Genomic DNA, 22,420 nt, shown 5'->3' on the forward strand with positions numbered 1-22,420 from the left:
GAGCACACACCAACTGCTGAAACTTCCTTAGCCTGACGAAGGGTTTTTGAACCCGAAAGCTTGCTTAATAATTGTTTTCCAACTTTTTTAGTTGGTTTAATAAAAGATACCAGATTCACTCGAAGAACCTTGTCTGCCTATGTCCTTAGACCAGCACAGCTACAACCTACACTCTTCTACTTTGGGGCATTTTTAAAGTCCCCAGAGACTCCAGTAGCACAGTCCAGTCTGAAAGGGGGCTTCCAGCCACACCACTGTACCCCCTCTGGATCCACCCCAGCACTGTTTGCCTTTCTTTTCTTTTTTCTGAATCTTAACTACAGCTCATTGTGGGCCTGACTCCAAAAATTTGTATCTGAGAAATTTTTGGCAGGGGGAGAAATTCCATTCTCTTCAAGGGAACTATCCATGGAAATATGGGATTATTTACACACACAAGGCTTGGAACTGTACACTTAAGCCAAAATGTCATTCTTCTATTCAAACATTTGTTCCCAGTGCATTAACTGTGAAATCAAGACTCAGGGCCTTATTCTTCTAAGTACTCAGTGCAGCATAAATTAAGACTGAACTCAATTGCTGTCAGTGGGTCAGTTACAATACAGTTAAGAATTAACACAAGATTTATTTTTAGTAAAACAAAGAGAGTGTATTTTATTATCTTGTTGCAGAAGGTACATATAATATAGCTGTATTTTATTTAGCTTACATTTCTGATTTGCTAAATGTTTGTCGGAATACTGCTTATTTTAAGTTTAGCTGTGTAAGTCCATGAATGCAGCAAATGTTTTTTTCTGCTCTAGCATCTCCCTTGGCTTCTGCGTATCTCCTCTCCTCATACCAACTCAGAGTTTGAGTAAAAGCAAATGTGCATGTAAATTCAGTTCTAGGGGTTAACCCTGTTCAGAGCAGAATGATATCCTCAAGTTTTGATACTATAGTTTGGATCTGGATGATCTTATTGAACTGTCCAGAATTCAACACTGAAAAATCCACATCTCAACCCCAGCAGCTGAATAAAGCCAACTGAGCAGCAAGAAATTTGAGTTGTTATTATACACATACATACAAATGAACCCAAAATTATTTTACCAGAGGCAAAATTTCAGGAGTAGTTCGTCCAGTTGAAACGGCATGTTGAACTTCTATCTGTCCTGCTGAATTCTTAGTGCAAATATAAATGTCATCATTCCCCTGAAAAGCAGATTTATCCATGTTGGTGATAAAGCACAAACAGAATTCTATCCTGCACTCGCATGCAGGCAAAGCTGACAGATTTTGATGAGGATTTCCAGGGCACAAGGCCATAAAAAACTTAACCCACATAACAGTAGTAAACCAAGCTCTTTGGTTGAGCTTTTTACAGTCTCTGAAACTTCTCTTCTCCAGTTCCATTCGAGCTCTTCTACTTCAGCCTTTAGTTCTTGAGCTCCGCTGAAACTGTTCCTGACAAAAATCTCTAACATGCTCTTCTAGCATGCTGGGAAGCAGTACCATATGCTCATTCCCTTTGACCTGGGAGCTGTTTTGGGCACTGCTGACCATGCTATTCTTATGGAAAACTTGGCCTTACTTAGGTTCCATGATGCTGTCCTGACCCCTTTTCCTCTTACCTAGTAAGGTTCTTCAGCATGCCTTTAGAAAGATCCTTATCTACTGCCCAACTTTTCTTGGAGAATTCCAGAGCTCTCTGTCCTTAGTACCCTATCTCATCCATTACAATGAATTCAGCTATATTTTCTGTGCTAATAACTCAGAGATTTGCATCTCTATTCCACTCTGATCCTTTCCGATATCTCCTAGTGGCTATGCAGGTGTTAACTCCAATTTAACAAGGCTAAAACAGATCTCAGTCTTCTAGAGGTGCACCGATACAGTCAATTTTCTTTATATTGGTACCCATCGGATATCATATCGATGCATCGGAAATCAACTTTTTTTGCCTGATATGGCAGATAATTTGGCCAATAAAGGCCCTGTGCATGTGCACAGCTGCAACGCAGCACATAAGTGGCGAGGAGCACAGCCTGGCAGTGTAGACAGCTGCATCCAGCTGGTAAGTCTGTTGTGCTGGAAGGGGAATGGGGAGGGAAGGGGAATGGGGGGAGCAGTTAAGGCCTCTGTGGTGAGAGAGGGAGTGGGGCTGGGGCTGCCCAGCCAGGGCATGGTGCAGGATGGAGCCATGGCTCATCTGGGGGGCACAGAGAGCGGGGGGCAGCTCCTGCTGCTGCATGCACCCCAGGAGGGCATGGGGGCGGGGAGGTGAACCCCCGGATCTGTGTGCCGGGTGCGGGCAGGCTACTGCTGCAGGCTGGGGCCACGTGAGGCTCTTCCCAGTGAGGACTGGGCTACATTCAGGGTAAGCAGTGGCAGTGCTTGGAGGGAGGTTATGGGGGGGGCCAGGGGAGGCTGCAGCCCATGGTGGGCACTTCCAGTTTCACTTTACCTTACAAGCTGGCATGCTAGTTAGTAGAGCATGCCGGCTTGTAAGATGCCAGATAGCGCAGCTTTTACCGTACATCTAAATCTTGTATATTTTCTTCCTAACTTTTCTAAGATAGCCAACAACCAAAACTCGAATCTCCTCACATATCGATTACTGCAACGTCTCTCTGTCCTTGGCAGTTCCATCCTACTCGTCCTCATTCAGAATACCGCTACAAAGATCATCTTCTCAGAGCTCACTGCTTCAATCCTCTCTTTGCATTCTTTCTCCATAGGCTCTCTCCTTCTCGATCACAAAGATAAGCTACTTGTGTTCACTTTCAAGGCCCTTCAAAGCCTACTGTTACTTTACCTATCATCTCTCATCTACTGAGAAAATGACTGTTGCCTCCACTGAACCTGAGGGCAGCCTCCAACATCCATTTACGGATGCAGATGCGGGGGGGTGTAGTGGAATGGCCACACCCTGCCCTTGCCCCTAGTTTGCCACTGACGGCATCCATTCAGTCACTGGATGCATGATCAGGGAGCTCTTCCGTGCCATCACACCTTTTTGGCCATCCCGGATCTGCTACTGCCCATCTGTTAAAAATTTAAGTTACAACTTTCTGCTTTTTCTCATCTTTGGCAGGAGTTCCCTATAAATATTCACAACACTTAGTTGTTGTCTATCTTGAAGACTTGTTTTTCATAATGCCTACAAAAAATTTAACAATAGTGAGGTTGCTTGTGTGCTGAGACCACTGCCTTGGCTGAACAACACTATCCCATTGTTTCTTTGTACTCTGCAGTCTATTTCTATTTGTTGTCTCTTGTCTTATACTAGGACTGTAAACTCTATTATTCAGCTATATCATCTGCAGATAGCTTTGTTTTTCATATAAAAATATTAGGCTCCTAAATCTGTATTTATAAATGTCATATACTCATATTTAGAGACTAAATCCATATTTAGTCCAGTCAACTCAGTGGCAGCTATATGGAATTCAGCTCTTTTGAAAACCTGTCTACTGGATCCAAATTGAGCAAAAATACTTGACCACATTGCTTTAGTGCTTTGATGAAATGGAGTCTTACTAAGCTGCTTAATTTTTAGGTTCCTGTTTTTAGGTCTCGTCCTGACCATCTTTGACCTACAGATGATATTCATAACACGGTGCATTAAGAAAAAATGGAAAATTTATTGGAATTTACCAGATCAAGGATACAGTGTTACATCATCAGCACAGGATATGTGCAGAGATAATAAAATTCAGTAAATAAGGGACATCATTTACTTATGGGGGGGGCGATATATTGTATTTTGTATATCTCATTCAAATTGACTGCAAAGTGCACGTGCAGAATCTTGTAACAGTAGTAAAAAAAACAGAGGGAGATAACAATAAAAGAAACTGAAGCTGGTAACCCATGCCAATTAAATGGAATTTGATTTGTATATGGTACTGTAGTATTATAACAATATCATGTAGTTAGTGTACCGTGGCCTTTAATAATCAATATCTTTGCAAGTTTTGCTAAACCTAATGGAATTTTGTTTCTGCACAGGTCCTCTTATTCACTTCATTGTAAGCACCAAACAGTTTGGTGCAAAGTATTTGTAATTTCCATAACATAACTGTATTGCTTTTTCACAGGTGTTTTCAGTGATAGTATCTTACCATTTGCATGTCATTGGAAAACCCAATGGATATGTATCCATCAGACAGGCCACTCATTTCCAATTTAAAAGCATCTCCACCTTCTGCCTCGGAAGACATGAAATAACAGCTTGGGTCATCTGAATTACACCCAGCAGGGCTGCTGAAACAGAACTTCTTTGTGCCACAACCCACATGCCCAGAAGTCTGGAAATTACAACAGCATGAAAGCCATTATAAGTTAATTAAGCAATACTTTCTAAATGAGACCATGTTTTCCTATGTATATATGAAAGCAAAACTTTGTTTTCAACTCCTCAGCCCTTAGAAATAGGGCTGTGAGAGTTAATTTTTTGATTCAGCTGTCAGAAAAGAAGAAATTTTGGTTATGCCAAAAAAATTTTAAAAAATTAAAAGAATTGATCTTTTCCTTCATTAAAATGATAACTAAAAATGAAGCTAAACACTTATACTGAACAAAATCCTCAATTTAACCCAAAATAAAAGATTTCATTTTCAGCTGCTTATCCAAAAGGAAGATGGGGAAAACAGCCCCCTCTTATTCAATCACTCTGTGGTTAGAACATGCACTCAGGGTGCATGTACATGAGACATTTACTGCAGAGCAGACTAATTAGCTCCGCAATAAAGCATCAGCATACATGTGAGGTGCTATTAGGGCACAGTGAAATAATTAATTCTTCCACAGGATAGTACTGCCCAATACAAGTACTATCCTATGGCAGTTATTTACTCCACTGCAACATGTATGTATACTTAGGCTGACTGGGGCTGGCTGAGGCATGAGGGTGCTACAGTGCAGGGATACCTGCTGGCTAGCCCTGCACTGCAGCACTCTTGTGCCCCAGCGAACCCCTTCACAGCACACTGAGCTTGGTCAGAGCAGCTTCAGGCTGGCAGGCTGACCCTGGGCCCCCCTGCCAGCTGGGGGCTGCTCTGCCCTGGCTCAATGTGCTGCGGTCCCAGGCACACATGTAAATGCTTTGCCTGGGAGCAATACACTCTGGCACGAACTGCACCAGAGTTTATTGCAGCGAATACATTTCACAGGTAGATGTGCCAAAGGTGTGGAAGACCTGGGCTCAGTTCATGTCTCTACCTATGGAGTTGTGAGTTCCAGTCTCTCACCCCCCTGTGAAATGTACTACCACTGTAAGTAGCACAGTATTCTGCAGTAGGTATGCCCTCATTCCTTCCTGTCCACTTTGCATGGGATAATTAAATAGTCATTGAGCTAATCTGAGAGATTCTAAATCCCAGAGGTTAGGGTACTCCACCCAGGAGGTAGGACACCTGGGCAATAGTTTAATTTAATTATTTATTAAAATGTTGATGTGTAATCAACAGGACAGACCAAGAAAATTCTGTTCTAAAATATCTATATCCTGGTGCTTAGGGTATTTTTGTGGGAGGAAAGAGATACAAGTTCAAAACCTGTCAGGCAACAGAGAGACTTGAACCTCAGTCTTCCATATCCTGAATGACTGCCTTAACCACTGATCTGTGAATAAAAGGGGCTGAGGAAGATTGTTGCCTTGAATTCCCCTAGTTTTGTCTATAATAAGAGCCAATGTTTATTTTAAATTAATAATTTTGTCTTTGTGAAAGAATCATGTACACTGGCAAAGTATATTGCTAAGAACAATATTACTCAAAAAAACTGAAATCAAAAGATGTTCTGGTTGGTTACTATAGATTGCTAATGAGCATAGCAGGCTGGAAAACAGAATTTCCATCTCCTGAAAATGTGAAAACCTCAAAATATTTCACAGAAAAAGAATCAATTAAAAATACTGCAACCTCACTAAAGCTTAAAGTCCAATATTTCTCAACACAAAAAGTAGCCACACTGGGCAGCTGCACTGTGTGCCAAAAAGGCCCATTGAAAACATTCTTCTTCCAAACCCTCAAAGTGATGAAAACTGTATTGGACTTAACAGCACAAAGTGGTCTGTAATGGACAGGGATAGAGAAGCCCCATCTGTGCTCTAAGTAGGGGTGCACTGATTGAGATTTTTTTGGCCAATACCGATGGCTATGGATGATGTTTAGTGAGACATATCAGCTGATACCAATCTGATTGCTGATATGTAGCCGGGCAACTTGGAAAGCAGCGTCCAGCCAGTAAGTCTATCGTTGGGGAAGGGGCAAGGGGGAAGGGAAGAGATGTGCGTGGGGGGCAAATTGAGGCCCCCGCAGTGAGGGAGGTAGTGGGGCTATGGTAGGGCATGGGAAGGAGATGCAAGTGGCTCATCCAGGGGCTGCAGGGGAAGGGGCAGGTCTTGCTGCTGCACGCACCCTGGGAGAGCATGGAGGACATTTGCCTCCAGATCTGCACACACGGCAGGGAGGGCTGGGGCAGTGCTGGGCTCTTTCTAGTGGTGGGGCTTGGCCAGGCTGCACTCGGGGCAGGTGGCTGTGCCACTGTGAGGAGGGTTATGGAGGGGGGGAGGGGCTGCAGCCACCCCAGAATTCACAGTAGTTTCCCTGCCCAGTGCCACTGCCACCTACCCTGAGCACAGGCCAGCCCAGCCCTCCCTCTGGGAAGAGCCCAGCGCTACCCCAAGCTCAGCCCGCAGTGGCACCCCACCCTCACTGCACGGACAGATGCAGGGGCACATGCCCCCCATGCCCTCCCAGGGTGCCTGCAGTGCCAGGAGCTGCCCCCTCCTCCCTACATCACCTGGATGAGCTGCTCGTGGCTTTGTCCCTCATCCCGCCCTGGCAGTGCAGCCCCTGCTCCTCTCTCAGCCCCGCTCCCTCCCTCTCTGTGAGGGCCTCACTCTTTACCCCCATGGCCCTTCCCTTTCCTCCCCCCAAACAGACTTATCAGCTGGACCCAGCTGCTCTCCACGCTGCTGGGCTATTCTCCTGGCCATCTGTATGCTGTGCTGTGGCTGCATGCATGAACAGGGCATGTATTGGACACATCAGCCAAAAAAAGCCAATTGCCAATACTGTCAAAATTTCCTTGCATTGGTGTCAATCCAATATGGGACCGATGTATCAGTGCACCTCTAGCTATAAGTCAGTGCTTCTCAACCGTGGGACATGACCCAAATGTGGGTTCCAAGAATATATGAAAGGGAACAAACTTAAGAAACAGATAGGAGAAAAATGTGGAAAACTGTGGCTTTTCCCTTGCAGGCTGTCAGAATTCCTGGTTGCCCCCACCCCAATCCTTCTTACCCCTCACACCAGGGAGCTGGGCCCTGAGGGAGGGGAGCAGTGGGTTGGGTGTGAGAGGCACGGGGTCAGGACTGGCCATTGATATTTACAAATGGGTCCTGGTACAAAAAAGGTTGAGAACCACTGTGTCCCGGGGAGACGGGGCGGGGCTCGCCCGTGGAGGCGGCGGAGCCCTAGCGGGACATCCGCCGCTTGTTTATGCCAGAAGCCGGTGCCCGTGCCGGTGGCCGGGAGCTGGCAATAAAAACAGCCGGCCGGAACAGACGCGGCGGGAGTCCGGAGGGGGGACTCGCTGCCGCGGAGACAGGGGCTCCAGAAGGAGAGACGGCAGGGGGACCTGCACCAGGCGGGAGCGCGGACCCCGATGGGGAGTGGCCGCTTACCCCACTGGGGGGAAGGACAGCGGCGGCAGCTGGACCCCGAACCCGGAGCGGGGAGTGGCGGGTTGGCCCGGAAGACGAGGATTCCAGCGACGGGGAGTACTGGGACTGCGTCCCGCCTGTGCCCGGAGTTTACAGATCGGGAGCCGGCGCAGGGGCCTGGGAGGGCACCGACGAGGCACCATAAGCGCCTGGACCGACGCCGGACACCAGCGGACCAGAACCCGGAAGGGAGGATCCCCAGGAGGACCCAGGTCGAAAGCTGGGATGCCAGCCGGCTAGGCTTCTCCCCCCGGGCAAGGGATCCGGTGAGGGGCATCACCGGGAAACCCCGGGCGAGGGCCGGGGTCTCGCCTACAGGAGATCCAAGGGGGCGGAAGGCCAGGGTGTTAAGGGGTGGCGGAGCCCCGCAACGTGACCGTCGGGGATCCCGGGCTACGGAGAATCAGGAGCCGTCCCACTGAACCTTACAACAAGTCGTGGCGGGCGAGAACCAGGGCGGGGACCTGATTACCCTACATCTGCTCCGGACCTAGGAGAATAGCGCCACCCTTCCACCGTGACGCTGTTCCGAAGGGGGTTCTCCCTCCCCCTCCTCTAGCCCGACGGTCACACACTGCTCTAAGTAACATCCAGTAGGGTGGGAAGGATTCAATCCTGGACTTTGCTTATCAGCTCCTTATGAGACACGTATAGCATCATGCTTTCTTGAATTAAAACTAACAAATGTAGCCAAACTCAAAAGCAGTGCTATAATATCTGCAATTCTCATTTGAGGAAAGAAATGATAATAAAATCAGGCCATTTACAATGGGACATAAGGAAAATTAGAAACAAACCACCCCAACACCCAAAACTTAATTTAAATTCAGTTTATTTAAACATGAGATGGCACTTAGTTCCATTAATACTTTTCAGTCCAAGCCATCTTTGAAAAAGTACCATGAATTCTATTTTTTTCAGAAGCTTATTTAAACTTGGTTACTCATATGTTTATGAAACAATCCATTCACAACTGCATTTAAACTAAACAACTTACCACAGGAGGGGGATGGCTAGAAGATATAAGAGTCTGACTTTTGACATCAGTCCAAAATACATTCAAACTCTGAACAACAGTTGCTCTGGAAAGAAAAAGTGATCAGTGAAATACATTTTTGGGACATGTTCTGACAAGACAGGAGATGCACCACATATAGGTTAGTGTTTGTTATGGAATAGCTCATATAGATAGCAGCATGCACCTTTAGAGATAAAAACTGGTATTATATTTTAAGGCTACCTTCTGGGAAAACTACTTACGAGCTAAGATAAGACTAAGAAGCATCTCTCTCATTTAGCTAATGTATCTTAAAAATACATATATTTAAAATTAAATAAGTACTCTAAAGGTACAAGAATGATTGATGGTTCTTAAAACATTTTCATAATACCACTTAGAATGAATTCATGTCCATTTCTTCAGGAAATATTGGTATGTTAAAGCAACCAAAAACGTACCTGAACTCAACATTTCCTACGTCTGCAGGTGCTACCCAAATTGCTCTTATAATTTTCTTACTTTCAGGGTTTGTTTGACTCAGAGAAGAATTCTGCAATTACAAAGGGAAAAAAAAAATCAAATGCTGACACAAAAGAAAGCTATGCAGTTTCCCCCTTAAAACAACAAGAGGTCCTCATCTCACTAAAGCAGCGATCCAGGATATTATCTGGTTAGAGCTGACTGACTTTATTAGCTTTCACTTGGCCTTTCATTTCAAGCCAACTATTCCTTCTGCACAATGCAGTTTTATTACTTTGCATCCACAGCTGCAATTATAAAAATTTTATTCACTCTGCAAATAAGAGGACAGGCAATCTTCCCTGAAATCACTAAATTGTTGTATGGCCAGCAGTGGTTATGATGGAAAGTAACTGCAACCCTCTCATCCAGCCAAGGAAAAAGATTCTGCATCAGTGTCCAACAGATCTTTGCCCCAGTAGCCAGCTAAATTCTCCAGTAGTGCTCTAAGTTTTTTACCTGGCATCCCAGATGAAAAGAGTTCTTTTCTGAATGGAGGTCAAAGCACCAGATTACTAAAACAATTAGCTATATACATAACTGTGCATTTTCATAGAAATAACAAATATTACGTGGCTTATTTTAAGGATATCCGAATTGTCAAGAAAAAAACAAAACCAACACCCCTCACCCCCGACCTCAGCTTGGTTTCAGAACCCAGGATAATTTAGCAAAAGTTGGCAGTTAGAACAATGTAAGAACACTTGATGCAGAAATTACTGATACCGGCAACCCCCGCTTAGCCTTCTTAATTGGTTCTGGAAAAAATGAGCGCTAAGCAAAAGAACATTAAGCAAAACCCATTTTCCCATGGGGTTTGATGTAAATAAATATAATTGGTTCCACATCACCTGCTGGCCCAGGCCCTGCTGCTCCTGGCAAGGCATCAGCTCCTCTTGGCCTCATAGTTCCGCCAATGGTTCCTGCTGGCCCGCACCCGCTTGCCACCAGCCCCAGCCGCCCCACCTGCATGGCCTAAGTCGGGGACCCGCCTACCCAGGGATTAACAGTGAGAAGGCAGCAGGGCTCCAGCCAGGGAAGCTTGGGCTGGTGTCTGCACTCTGCAGGTGGGTGCGTCACTGGAGTAGAACAGGTCACAGGCTGCAGCCTAGGGACAGGGGGTCTCCATGGGCTTGGCCCCACTGTGGCCTCAGGCGGGAGACACTGCACACATGTCCTTGAGCACTGACTCGCACTGGCCCAGGCCCCACATATGACGAAGTAAGAATCTTTCAGCTGTCTGTACCTCACCTCCACAGAAAGCATAAGAAACCTGAGATTATATCTGATAGCATGAGTAACTGCAGAAATAAGACATTTGCCATTCTTCTTCTGTAATCTAAGTAAAATAGTTTAATAAGAGTCAGACAAACTTTTAAAAATGAAACCACTTACCAGAATTTTGTTACACAAAAGACCTTGTGTGTTCACATCTATAATGTGGAAAGTACCAACAGCAACATCTCCAAGGACTGTTCGTGTCTGTAGCAAAAATCCTTTAAAGCTAGAGCTGTCGTTTGCCTGCAGAGTCACTGGGAGAAATATGTTAAGGTACTTAAACTATTCTGCTGTTCTCAAACATGTTACTTCATGCCACTTACTAACAACACGAGAACAAATAATTATAGCATCATTAACTTTCATATTACTAAAGACTGAAACAACGGATAAAAGAATTTGAAGCATGCTTTAAATGACACCTCAGAGATTTTTTGCATCTAAAATGAAGAAGCAGAAGGGCAAATAGACATTCATATTACAGAATTGAGATCTCTGGCATCTTTGGAGGATAAAAAGATTCTCTAATTAGAGACAGGGCTGTTTGTGGGGAAACATGATTCCAGCTTACAGCAGAGGTTGCTGAGGGAAAGAAATGCAGCCCGAGAGAAATGCATCCAAACAGCAAGACCAACGTAACTGTCCAGGCAAAGGACCTAACTTATGACAGGCTCTAGTGCAGAATGAACACACAGGCTAATAACTTGGACAGAGTCATTATTGAGAATTCAGGATCACGGACACAGGATGCAAAAGACAGAACATCTATGACCCGATCCTGCAGCGACCAGGCAAAGAAAATTATACGCATGGTAAATGAGGGTGCCAAGACTTCCAAAGAGGAATATAATATTCGCTGCTTGTGAAGTTAAGAACATGTTCTGGTAACCAGTCACTTGACAACCTGTGCCTCATCTTTGGGTAGGTATTCTTTTATACAAATGCCTGGCAACATCCACTGGTTTCAACGGTTGTCCCAAGTAAATTGAAAAATCAGTAGAGGAACTCCTACGTGTAAACACTGTTGAAAGGAAGAAAGATCAAAGAGAAGGTAATCTGAGACTATGATGCCAAGCTACAACAACCCTAAAGATATTCCAGGAGTGGAATATTAGTAAATGTGATACGAATGCAAACAAGTTAAAGTGGAAGAGAATGGAAGTCTCCCATGTCAGATAGCTATTGACTTTTGAGGGCCATCCACTGATCTCAGAGGGCCATTAAGTTAATGCTGAGGCCATGAAATTACATGCACTGGAAGTAAGTACATTGAATCCTGAAATACAAAACTCTTGGTTCACAGGTGATACCTTTTATTAGACCAACTAAAATATCAAGAAAAATTCTCTCTTTGCAAGCTTTCAGACACCCTTCTTCAGGCTGAGGAGAAATCAAAGACTGTAAAGTTCTCTTATGTAGAAAATAAACTTCATTTTTTGCACAGGGGAAGCTGCGGCTGGATGTATATTCCCCTGGGTCAGTCCCTTTGTGTGAGTTGCTCTTTGATGTGCAGATCAGGCTGTTTTTTTCCTGAAGATGTCAGATATCTGAAGTAGGCAGGGAGGTACAGAAATATTTCTTTCTTGTTTAGCAATGAAGTTTATTTTTCCAAAAATGGCTAAAATATGATATTTTCCAAAATAGATCATTGAATCCTGAAGCACTTCAAATTCAGCACCATACAGATAGATCAACCTTCTTCTCTGCCCCCATGTCCTAGAGCAGCAGTTCTCAACCTTTTGCACCTTATGTCCCACCTAAGTAAGGTCAAAAAATCCTGGTCCCACTGGTCAACGAGTGGTCCAGCGGGGAGGGGGGTGTCCCCCAGAGGACTGAAGTGCTTAAAAGCAAAACAGGAAGTCCCACTGTGGCACTTCCAGTTTTGCCACCACAACCTGAGTCCTACCTAGACATGTCCCACTGGTTGAGAAACCCTGCCATAAAGCACTTCAAAATAGCTGCAAAGTCATAGAGTATCGCTACATTCCAGCCAGGGTTTACGGAAGTTCCTGAGAGCATCTGAGCACACAGGAAAGCAAGAACTCGGTGGCTATCCCATGCTGCTGGGAGTGTGTGTAGCAGACCACTGTGGGATGCGGGAGGACCACTGGAGCCAACAAACGTTTCAGGAAGCACTTCAAGGACGTTCCTCATTTTTAAAGATTTGAGCCATCTTAAGTGCTTCATCAGTCATGTACATGTGTACACTCATTCTCTAGGAGTACTTTAAAGGTATTTGGAGCATCTCAAAAAGCACGACTGTCCAGAGGCCTGATATCAAAAGCATGAAGAGAATCCCCCAATTTATCCAAATAATCAACTTCTTTCCAGAATCTGTGAGCATTTATCAGAAACAGTTAATCACTGAGAGTTAACATACGATGTAGAATGAAAATGGACAGAAACCCAAAAATGCATACGTGAAAGAATAAAGGAAATTGTAACTAAAGTACTAGTCCTAAAGTACTCTAACTCTAAAGCTTGCATGCACATTCATTTGTAGCACTACAAAATACATCACCAACAAAATAAAACCAACAGAACAAAGGCAGCAACCAAATAAAAGCAGATCCCCATCAATATCAATGCCACAAGCAAGAAGTGAGAGACTGGTTCAAAGGCAGCTTCTTGAAACCTGTAAACGGAGACTTGCCTAACATGCAGTGATAAAGCAATTACCATGGCTTGGTTACAGCCTGAAGAACTGATTTTGTGGTCATTTTACAGCAGCCCCACCCTTCGGGATGAGGGGGCAGCCACCATCTCGACTTCTGGCTGCCCTTTGAGCAGCCTTGCCCCTTGACACTGATTGGCAGAGAAACACAAAGGGGGCAGCCACCATCTTGGCTGCTGCCCTTCGTGCCATCTCACCAGCTGTTACCTTCCTTCCCAAGGCAGGTTGCAAGGCTGGGTCACAGCAACAGTGAGAACTGCTGGTTCCTGCTGGGAAGCCAGCATTTTTATTTATTTTCTTGGGATTTATGATTTCCTAGAGAGTCATAGCCAATGCCATTTTTCACAGAGATCACCGTTATTCATGGTTTCTGCATAAATTACAAAACTGTGATTTAAGTAGGTCCCTACCTATAAGGCTGCAGTGGACCTTTGGTAAAGATTAATTCTTTAAAGCTTCATACCAGTAATCCCTGGCTCCAGGAAGTCAGAAAAGGCTTGCAGAGAAGATGCAGCAATAGAAATTATTAAAAGGAAAGATAGAAAGCATATTTAGAAATTAGAGGGAGGAATAAGGTTGTAGGAGAGAAGGACCTGGAGAAGGCAGGCTGAATATGTGCAGCTAGCAATGGTAGATAAAGTTGCAGCATCTCCCTACACAGTTCTCTTAATAAAGAACTAGTTTATTTGTATAGGTGTGGAATCCTTTCATATTATTACCCAGCACATGGTACAAAAAACACTGAGGACACTCCCCTGTGAATACTCTTAGGACTTCATCTGGTACCTGTGTTACTGGAATTCAGAATGTAAAACCACTGAAGAAGATTGCCCTCATTGAAGTAAATCACATGCAGTTTTTATGCAGCATGTTGCATTAAAAAAATAGCCATTAAGATGAAACCAAGAGTCTCTCTGTCTCTCTACTTTGGATAACAAATTTTGTTTTGTTCATTCCAACCCTATTCTTCTGGGATTGGCTGTTTTGGTGACTTGACAAGAGGCAAAGGAGAAAACTTGAAGGCACCAATCCCAAAAACACCCACCTAACTTTTAACTTCATTATTTAGTCCTCAGAATCAAAGGAACTATTATCTATACAAATGCAGAAGTTGATAAGGCTGGGATCTAAGATTTTAAATGGCAACCGTTGATCCTCCTGGATCATGGTGTACGCATGAAGGCCATCCAGACCTTCAATGCATAGGCCTGGTCAGGAATTTTTGGAGGAGTGGACGCTGCCCAGACCTTCCATCCTCCCTTTAGGGCACTGAGACAGAATCCAGAGACCAGACTGACTCCAGATGTTTGGTGCCTCCGTGGCTGTAGTTGTATGTGTATGTGTCTGGAAATCGAACTCAGGTCTCCTATGTGCTAGACAAGGATTCTACCACTGAACCACAGGGGACTCCAAGATTTTAAATAATATTAAACAAATCCACTCTTACATGTTCACATGGTTGGGATAAAATAAACTTCCTGCATATTTAAAAGGACAATATAACTTATCTTTTAAAAATTATTTTCATTTAGATCACTTAGAAACACCCCAAATCACTCAGTTCTGGTTTACCTATGATCTTGTCTCCAGGACCAAAGGAGGTGCTGGATACAGAGATATAGTAAGGTGCTGAGGTGGTCTGTCGAACAGAGCTACCATGTCCTGGTAGCATAGAATCACAAGCTGAGGTGACTCCTCCATTTGGAAAACCAAGAACTTTTCCAGAAAATACACCACAAAAAAGTAAGAGCCAGAAAGCCCAAACTTCCATCTGCAGGGGAAAAGCAAACAATTATAAAACATGGGTACTTAAAAATCTACTTGTACATCAAGATTCTCATTGCAATAAGTAAGAATTTTGGGTATGTCTGGCCCACTCTTTTCTAATTCAAATAATTGATATTTAATTTTTTACTGAATATGAAAATCTTATTGAATATATCAACTGTCTCCAAGGTAGAATGATGAGACTTCTGTTCATCCTAATGAAGACAAACTGGGAAACATAAAAGATAATTTTAATAGATTAAAATTATGATTGATTCAAAAGGAAATATATACAGGAAGAAATGATACTAATATATACATTTGTTGAACCAAGATCTATATATAAACTAGATATTCCATTTCCAAAGCGATCTCAATAACTACTCTTCATACTATATGCATGTGCTCAAGCAACACTGAGTATAATAAATATTCCCTCAATTTGGTCCAAAAACATCCAGCAAACAACTGAAATGGACCCAGGAAAATCTAGGGGCCAGATAAACGATTGCAACATTTTACTATCACCTTAGTTCTAACACAGATTAGCATTTCTTCGAAGAAGGAATTTTCCGCCTTTTTCAATTTGAGAAGAAACTTAATTTTAAATATGTGCTTCTCTTGATACCAAGTAGTTTAAGTTTTACATATAAATGTTCTTTGGAAAACAATGATTACAGCACACATTCTATTCATGGAAGCAGGAATCTTAAAAAGGTACTACGTGCTTTCTGAGCAAGCTGTTTTTCACTAAAGCAACAGACTGCATGACTGATTACTAAAGAGCACCCTTCCCTCCTCCATTTTTTGCTCATAGCTTTCATTATTCTACGTGTTTTAATCCCAGCCCTGTAATTTCTGATCCATTTTTGCCCCTATATCTGAAATATAAAACCAACTTTTTTGCTCGTTTAAATCAAAAAACAAACCCCACCCTCAAATTTATTTCTATTAAAGCTCTTTTCAATAAGGCTCCATTTGTCTAGTATGCTCTGCACTACAATTTAAATGACCCTAAAATGGCATCTGTATCACAAAGAATATACTTTGGGATTTTTTTTAAATTTCCTTTGCCTATCTTCCCAACTCTCACTTTTCCAATAAGTTTGAATTTTCGACATCTAGTTTCCACTTGCATGCCCATCAACAGGCTCTCTCTCTTTTGGCAGCTCAAAATCACCACTCTTACAAACCCTTCATTAGTTCAAACTAGCTTTATGCCTTCTCTTTGCAAGATAATGAGAACACATGCTGAAGTTCCTGCTGGGTATCCATACACCAGAGTCCCAATGCTAGTTCTCAAACATTCTGGAGGCAACCTACAAATTTTAACTCTGTCACAAGTGCCTCAATCCATTTTCCACCCCCCCACCGCTGTTTAGTGTGTCAAAATTCTTCACGCTAGAATGTCAGCTTATTCACTTACTAAAAATGCTTGTCATTAGAAAAAAAAAAGTGAATTCTTATTGATTAAAAACTTCCTTATTTTATATTTTCTCAGATCAGACTAGCCAGTCTTGAATCAAAATGCTAATTTGTAATATGCAATATAAGCAGCATTTCCTTTTCCAAACTGCTGCCAAGCATCAGACAAACAAAGCTGGTACCATATACTCAATTCAAACAGGCTAAGGACAGACACTGCACTTGCCCCTGGACAAATTGTGCCTGTGTTTATCCCAAATGGAAACATGCTGGGATTGGTATGTACACAGATTACCCCTTCAATCAAGATTTAGCGAGTGACTGAATGAACTGCCGCTTTTCTGTCATTGATTCAATGATGCAATCCTAGGATAAACATTTAGATGTACTTGGCAATATTCTGGGATAAACTGTTAGTACTTCTTATCCAATGAACCTTTTCAGGATTTATCCCAGCACAATGAACCTGAATGTCTGAACATCACACTTTATTACGGGATAAAATGGTTTATCCCAGGACAATTGCAATGTCTTTTTGTGACCACAGTTGTTTCCTTTGAGAGCAAGGCAGCCATCTAAACTCACCATCAACAAAACCTTCACACCAAAACAGTCCATCATGTATTCTTCATCCTAGTGTAGTCACTCCCCAGAAAAAGCCATGTGTCCCCATCTATAAAATGGATTTATGATACTTACCTCTCTTTGTAAAATACACACTGTAAATTAGGAAGATAAGTACTATCTAGGAACTATACTGTTTATTATTATTGTAATATTGTGCTATTTATGACAAGACATTGAAAGGACTTTTATAGAAGATAAACTGCACCAACAGAATAGCAAAGGTGAGAGCATTCAGGCTTATTAATTCCTAAACAGCAGGTATGCATGGAGGAGGCCAGACAAGATGGGAAGGTGGTGTACTACTCAAACATACATAATCATACACAACCAGTACCAGGAAACAAGTCACTGATTGCCACAGGGCTATAGGCAGTGCAGGCCTATGGTGAAGGAAGGAGGTAGTCCTTAGCAAAGCAGTAAACTGTAATAGGTTCAGTATAGCTGAGGCATTGCACAGTAACATGACCAAGTTTTCTACTGTCAAAGGAAACAATACTGTGCATGTGTTGACAGAGATGTAAATGAGACATGAAGACTCATTTAAGACATGATAATACTGTTCAGGAGCTCAGTTTTTCCCTGTCAGTTTTTCTCCCACAATGATTTTCCCACCACTTGTTTCCAGTAATCCTGCTTTATTGGAACTTGCCTTGTGTGAAATTCCAGTTACTAAACTGAATAGCAAAGAAATTTGTAGGACTCATGTTATAGTATATTAAGGAAATGTAATATGTATTAGGTCAGGGATTGTCAACTGTGTATCCCTGGGGGTACTTTGAAAGGTCCCAGAGGGTACACAGAGGCAGGGCCAGGGTGGGGCGAGAGCAGGGCCACATAGATGCCATGCTGTCGCCAGATACCACCTGCCCACTTGCTGCCCTCCACCCCCTCCCCCCCTGCCCAGGGGAACACTTGTACACTTATTAAAAAAGGTTGAAAAACCCTGTATTAGGTGATGACATGTTTGATTATGATCTTATGTACAACCATGGATCAAATATTCAGGAATCTGTTAAGCAGAGAGTGAAAAAACAGAACATTAGAGATGGGCTGTTTGCTAATGAGCTGAATCTGCTGGACCCAAGGAGACGGCTAGAATCTCCCTTGCTAGTGGAGTTCCAAGTAATCTGATCAAGTATTTGTACCTGTAACTCCAGCCTGGATATGGCGATTTATAAATGCTCTATCATTACCATCTATTATATTGTTGATATTTGTTATAGCATTTTAGACTGTTCATTTAAAGTAACTGTTTAACTGCTAAATCCAAAGGCTAGTAATACAAGACCTGTAGTAGAATTACTCTTGTGGTCAATCAAATATCACAAAAGTTGCACCTGTTTCTGGCTCCTTGGACTTTATCCACCCTACCAGGGTTTTAAAAATTAATCATTTCCTCCCCATTATAACTGAACTTTGCCACACTGAAAAGTTGTATTATTCTATTATTTCTGGAACAGGCCTAAACAAACCAACCAACCAACCAAGACACTTCAGTTCTAACTTGGTGATCCTGATCATGCTGAAATCCTACTGAAACATCATCTTTAAAGAGATGCTCAGTAACTTTCAGGAATGAGGTCTCTGGGATCACTAGCCAACCAACCATTCATTAAGCACACCCACCTCCCCTTTCTTAAGGTTTAATGCCCAGCAAAGTAGTTGTTTTTGAACAAGGCAAAATTCACCTGGTTTTCTTAACAAACCTGAAACTCAGTCCAAGTCTGCTGCACACAAACACTTACCTGCTTGAAATGTACCAGGTCCGAGATAGCAGCTCAACATTCAGGACAGGAGTGCTCATACTCATAACTAGTGTCAACAAGTCTCGTGAGAAAAAAAATAGCATTGCCTTTAAGAACAAGCTCAACCCATTTCAAAAAGAGGGAAGTGGGGATGCTTATTAACTCGTAACCCAAAAAATTAAATCGACTTTTAAGAAAAAAAAACAAGCCTGATTCCGCTTACTATTAGCAGACTTGGCAACACTGCTCATAACATGGGATTTACACTAAGTTCTGATTGTGCTTAAGTCATCCAGGGTCAAAGCCAAGGCAATTAAATGACATGCGTTTATAGTTACTGCTTTTTATTTCTCTGGCAAGCACCCAGCCAATGCAGAGGTGAGGAACAGCTACTAGGCAAAAGTAATCTGCATTATCCCTTGAAGTGCTTCTGTTCCACTGCATTCAAGTTGTGTGTAAACACCCTCACTCAGAATTAAAGTTTGATTTCAGGTCAACTTTGGAAGTTTAATAAAGCTACATCCAACCAAGGCTGCTTTAAATTACAAACAAACAAAAACAGACAGTGCCACAGCAACAAAATTTAGCACCTGGGGCAAAGCCTGCAGCAGCAGCCCACCCTTACCCTGTGCACAGATCCAGGGCGTACACGCCCCACCATGCTTGCCCAGGAGTACACACAGAGGCAGAGGCCACCCTTCCTCTGTCCCCGCACCCCCGCAAACAAGACGCTTGTGGCTCCGTCTTGCGCCATACCCCAGCTGGGCAGTGCCTATTGGCACCCCTTCACTTTGGTGTCTGGGGCAGTCGCCCCGCTCCTCCTACCCCCCCCAGCATTGAAAACAGTTGACCAGTTTGATCCAGTTTTGAGCATTTGGTGTTGCAGCAAACCCTAGACCTCAAAGGGCCCTGCTACATGTTCAGATTAAAGCTGGACAGAAGCCAGCTATGCAGTTGTTGCTAAATTTATAGCTGATTGGCTTTTATAGCTGGAGAGTCATTTTTATGGTGTGATAATTACTTTGTACCTGGGACCAGTCTGAATTTATTGTGGGGGATTTGCCAGTTAATTGCATGCTAATAACGCACTTCTCCTCTACATGTTCAGGTATCCTGCAATTAACAGGTTAATTACACAATTACCTTAGGACCAGCTACGCAGGCAAAGCAGTTATCACAGAGATGCACTGGTACATTGGTCCATATCATATTGGCACCTATAAAAGGAAAATTGACATTATTGGCTATCAGCTTTTTTTTGGCTGATGTGGCTTATAATATCGCTAATATACACAGCATGCAGGTGTCCAGGAGCACAGCCCAGCAGCATAGAGAGCAGCATCCAGCTGGTAAGTCTGTTATGGGGGAAGGAAAGGGTGTGGGGGGAGCAAACCAAGGTCCCCACGTTGAGGAAGGGAGTGAGGCTGGCAGTGGGGCAGGCACTGCACGGCTGGGGCCGGGCAAGGCAGTGCATAGGATGGAGCCATGGCTCATCCAGGGGGCGAGGGGAGGGGGGAATGGTTCCCACCACTGCACACTCCCTGAGAGGGCATGGGGGACATGTGCCCCTTGGATTTGTGTGCAGGGCAAAGGCAAGCTGCTGTTGTGGGCTGGGACATGCTGGGCTCTTCCTGGTGGGGGGTTGGGCAAGAGCTGTGCTCAGGGCAGGTAGCAGCAGCAGTGGGAGGGGGGCTACAGCTACCCCAAAACTTGCTGTAGCCCTCCCCCCCGCACCACCGCCACCCACCCCAAGCACAGCTTGGCCCAACCCCTCCGCCGTGAAGAGCCCAGTGCTGGCCCTAGGCCCAGCCAGCAATGGAAGCCCACCCTCACCCCATGGACAGATCCAGTGGGTACATGCCCCCCATGTCCTCCCAGGATGTGTGCAACGCTGGGAGACCCCCCTGGACGAGCTGCAGCTGTCCTGCACACCGCTCTGCCCCAGTCCCACTTCCTTCCTCACTGTGGGGGCCTCAATCTGTCCCTACCCCACCCCCCTTGCCCCTTCCTGCACAACAGACTTAGCAGCTGGACACTGCTCTCCATGCCGCCAGGCCACATATTGGCAATCAGATTGGTATCAGCTGATATGGCTTGTTAAAAATTGGTATCAGCCCAAAAAATCTCTGTTGGTATCACAACACAAAAGCTCCAACCAGCTATAAAGTTAAACCTCAACAGTATATACTAACTTTGTAGCTGGTTGCTATTGAACTTTGATTTGCAAGTGTAGTATGTTCTCCCCTATGGCTGGAAGCCCCCTCAGCTGACAGGTCTCCCAGCTGCAGGTGCCCAAAGGGAGGACTCCCCAGGGCTCAGGGGTGGTTACTCTTGCAGCTGGGATGGAGGGTCTTGCACCTGAGGGGCTCTCAGCTGTGTCACCTGTGTGGCATGGCAAGAAGCATAATTGCATGGGTTGTGCACAAGGTGGTCATCATAGAGGACACTCTGGTTGTCCTCTATTGATATGAAACCCAACACCTTTACGTCCTCTATTTTCCTCCTGAAGAGCGAGCTTCCTCCAAACTTTCTTGAAGAGAAAAATGGAGGACATAAAGGCATTGGGTTTTGTACCAATACAGGACAGAGTACCAGAAAACCAGAATACCCTCTATGATGGCCACCCTCGTGCCTTGGATCCGACTGTTGTTGCTGGATTACCCAGCTACTTGTGTGTTTGCTACTTTGCACATGCAGTGGGTCTAAATGTACTGCACCATTCACCTGCCTGGTGCACGGGGCTGGACCCGATGAGGTTCCTTCCAGCCTCACAGCCTATGAACCTGCCAGTTGTGCGGTGTATATAATGTGCTCTAAGAACCAGAGGCGAAAAAAATCTGGTTAGATCCGGATCTGAGCACTGAGGCACAGCAAAGCCCAGATCCCCCCAGAGGGACAAGCCCCTTCTCCTCTTCCAGTGTCCGCAAAGCCTCCGACCCGACACTGCCCAGGAACCACCCGACTAACGCGAATGACTTGCCGTTTCCAGCCGGCGCACCACCGCCGGGCCCGCACTGTTTTGTTGCGAATCAGATCTGGGGCTGGTAAGGCCCCGATTAAACCGGCCGCCTGCTTTCGGCCCCCCGGGCTCACCTGCGAGCGACCTCCCTCCACGGCTGCTGCTCCGGACACGGGGCTGCGGGCTGCGGGCGCCGCCGGGGCGGGGCAGGGAGCTTGGGGCAGCCCTCGTCTGCAGGGCGGTGCCGGCGCCTCTGCGCCCCGCCCCCAGGGGCACAGGAAGCCTGCGGGCCGGGCCGGCGTTGCCCCGCGCACCAGAACGGGAGCTGCTCCCTCGCCTCACGTCCCCGCCGGCGGGAACAGGCGCCCGCGCCCGGAGCCGCAGGAGCGGCCGCCTTCCCGCCCGCGAGCGCAGCCGGAGCGACTGCTGCACTTGAAGCGCTTCCCCTTCGCAGCTCCAGCCTGTCCCGGGTGGGAAGAAACACCGTGACAGCGGCTGCTCTTAAACTCTGCTTGTCTGAGGTGGGAAAGAGCTGCTGGGGAAGCCTGGCCTCCGGCTGTACTAGACGTAGGAGTCGGCTGCCTTGCTTGCCCCAGAAAAGAGATACGTTTTAGCCTCCCCACAAGGATACGGAGGGTGTGGTTACGTGCCCCCGTCCGCAGGCGGACTGTGGGGCAGGGCTCCCTTCGCGGGGCGGAGCCGCTCCACG

At 44.9% G+C, this 22,420-nt stretch overlaps 1 protein-coding gene across 1 annotated transcript in view; it reads right to left on the reverse strand.

Annotated features, from left to right (window-relative positions):
* The window catches only part of LOC109307252 (putative ferric-chelate reductase 1), a 66,671-nt gene extending 46,706 nt beyond the window's left edge, over positions 1-19,965 (reverse strand). The window contains 7 exon segments of the mRNA XM_019531039.1: positions 1,093-1,194; positions 4,107-4,292; positions 8,715-8,799; positions 9,176-9,267; positions 10,632-10,768; positions 14,761-14,959; positions 19,896-19,965. Of these exon segments, the coding sequence (XP_019386584.1) occupies positions 1,093-1,194; positions 4,107-4,292; positions 8,715-8,799; positions 9,176-9,267; positions 10,632-10,768; positions 14,761-14,959; positions 19,896-19,961 (867 nt within the window). The 5' untranslated portion in view covers positions 19,962-19,965.
* Positions 19,966-22,420: the final 2,455 nt, after the last annotated feature.

The sequence above is a fragment of the Crocodylus porosus genome, unplaced genomic scaffold, assembly GCF_001723895.1.
Source record: "Crocodylus porosus isolate Cpor-Errol unplaced genomic scaffold, CroPor_comp1, whole genome shotgun sequence".
Classification (NCBI taxonomy): Eukaryota; Metazoa; Chordata; order Crocodylia; family Crocodylidae; genus Crocodylus; species Crocodylus porosus.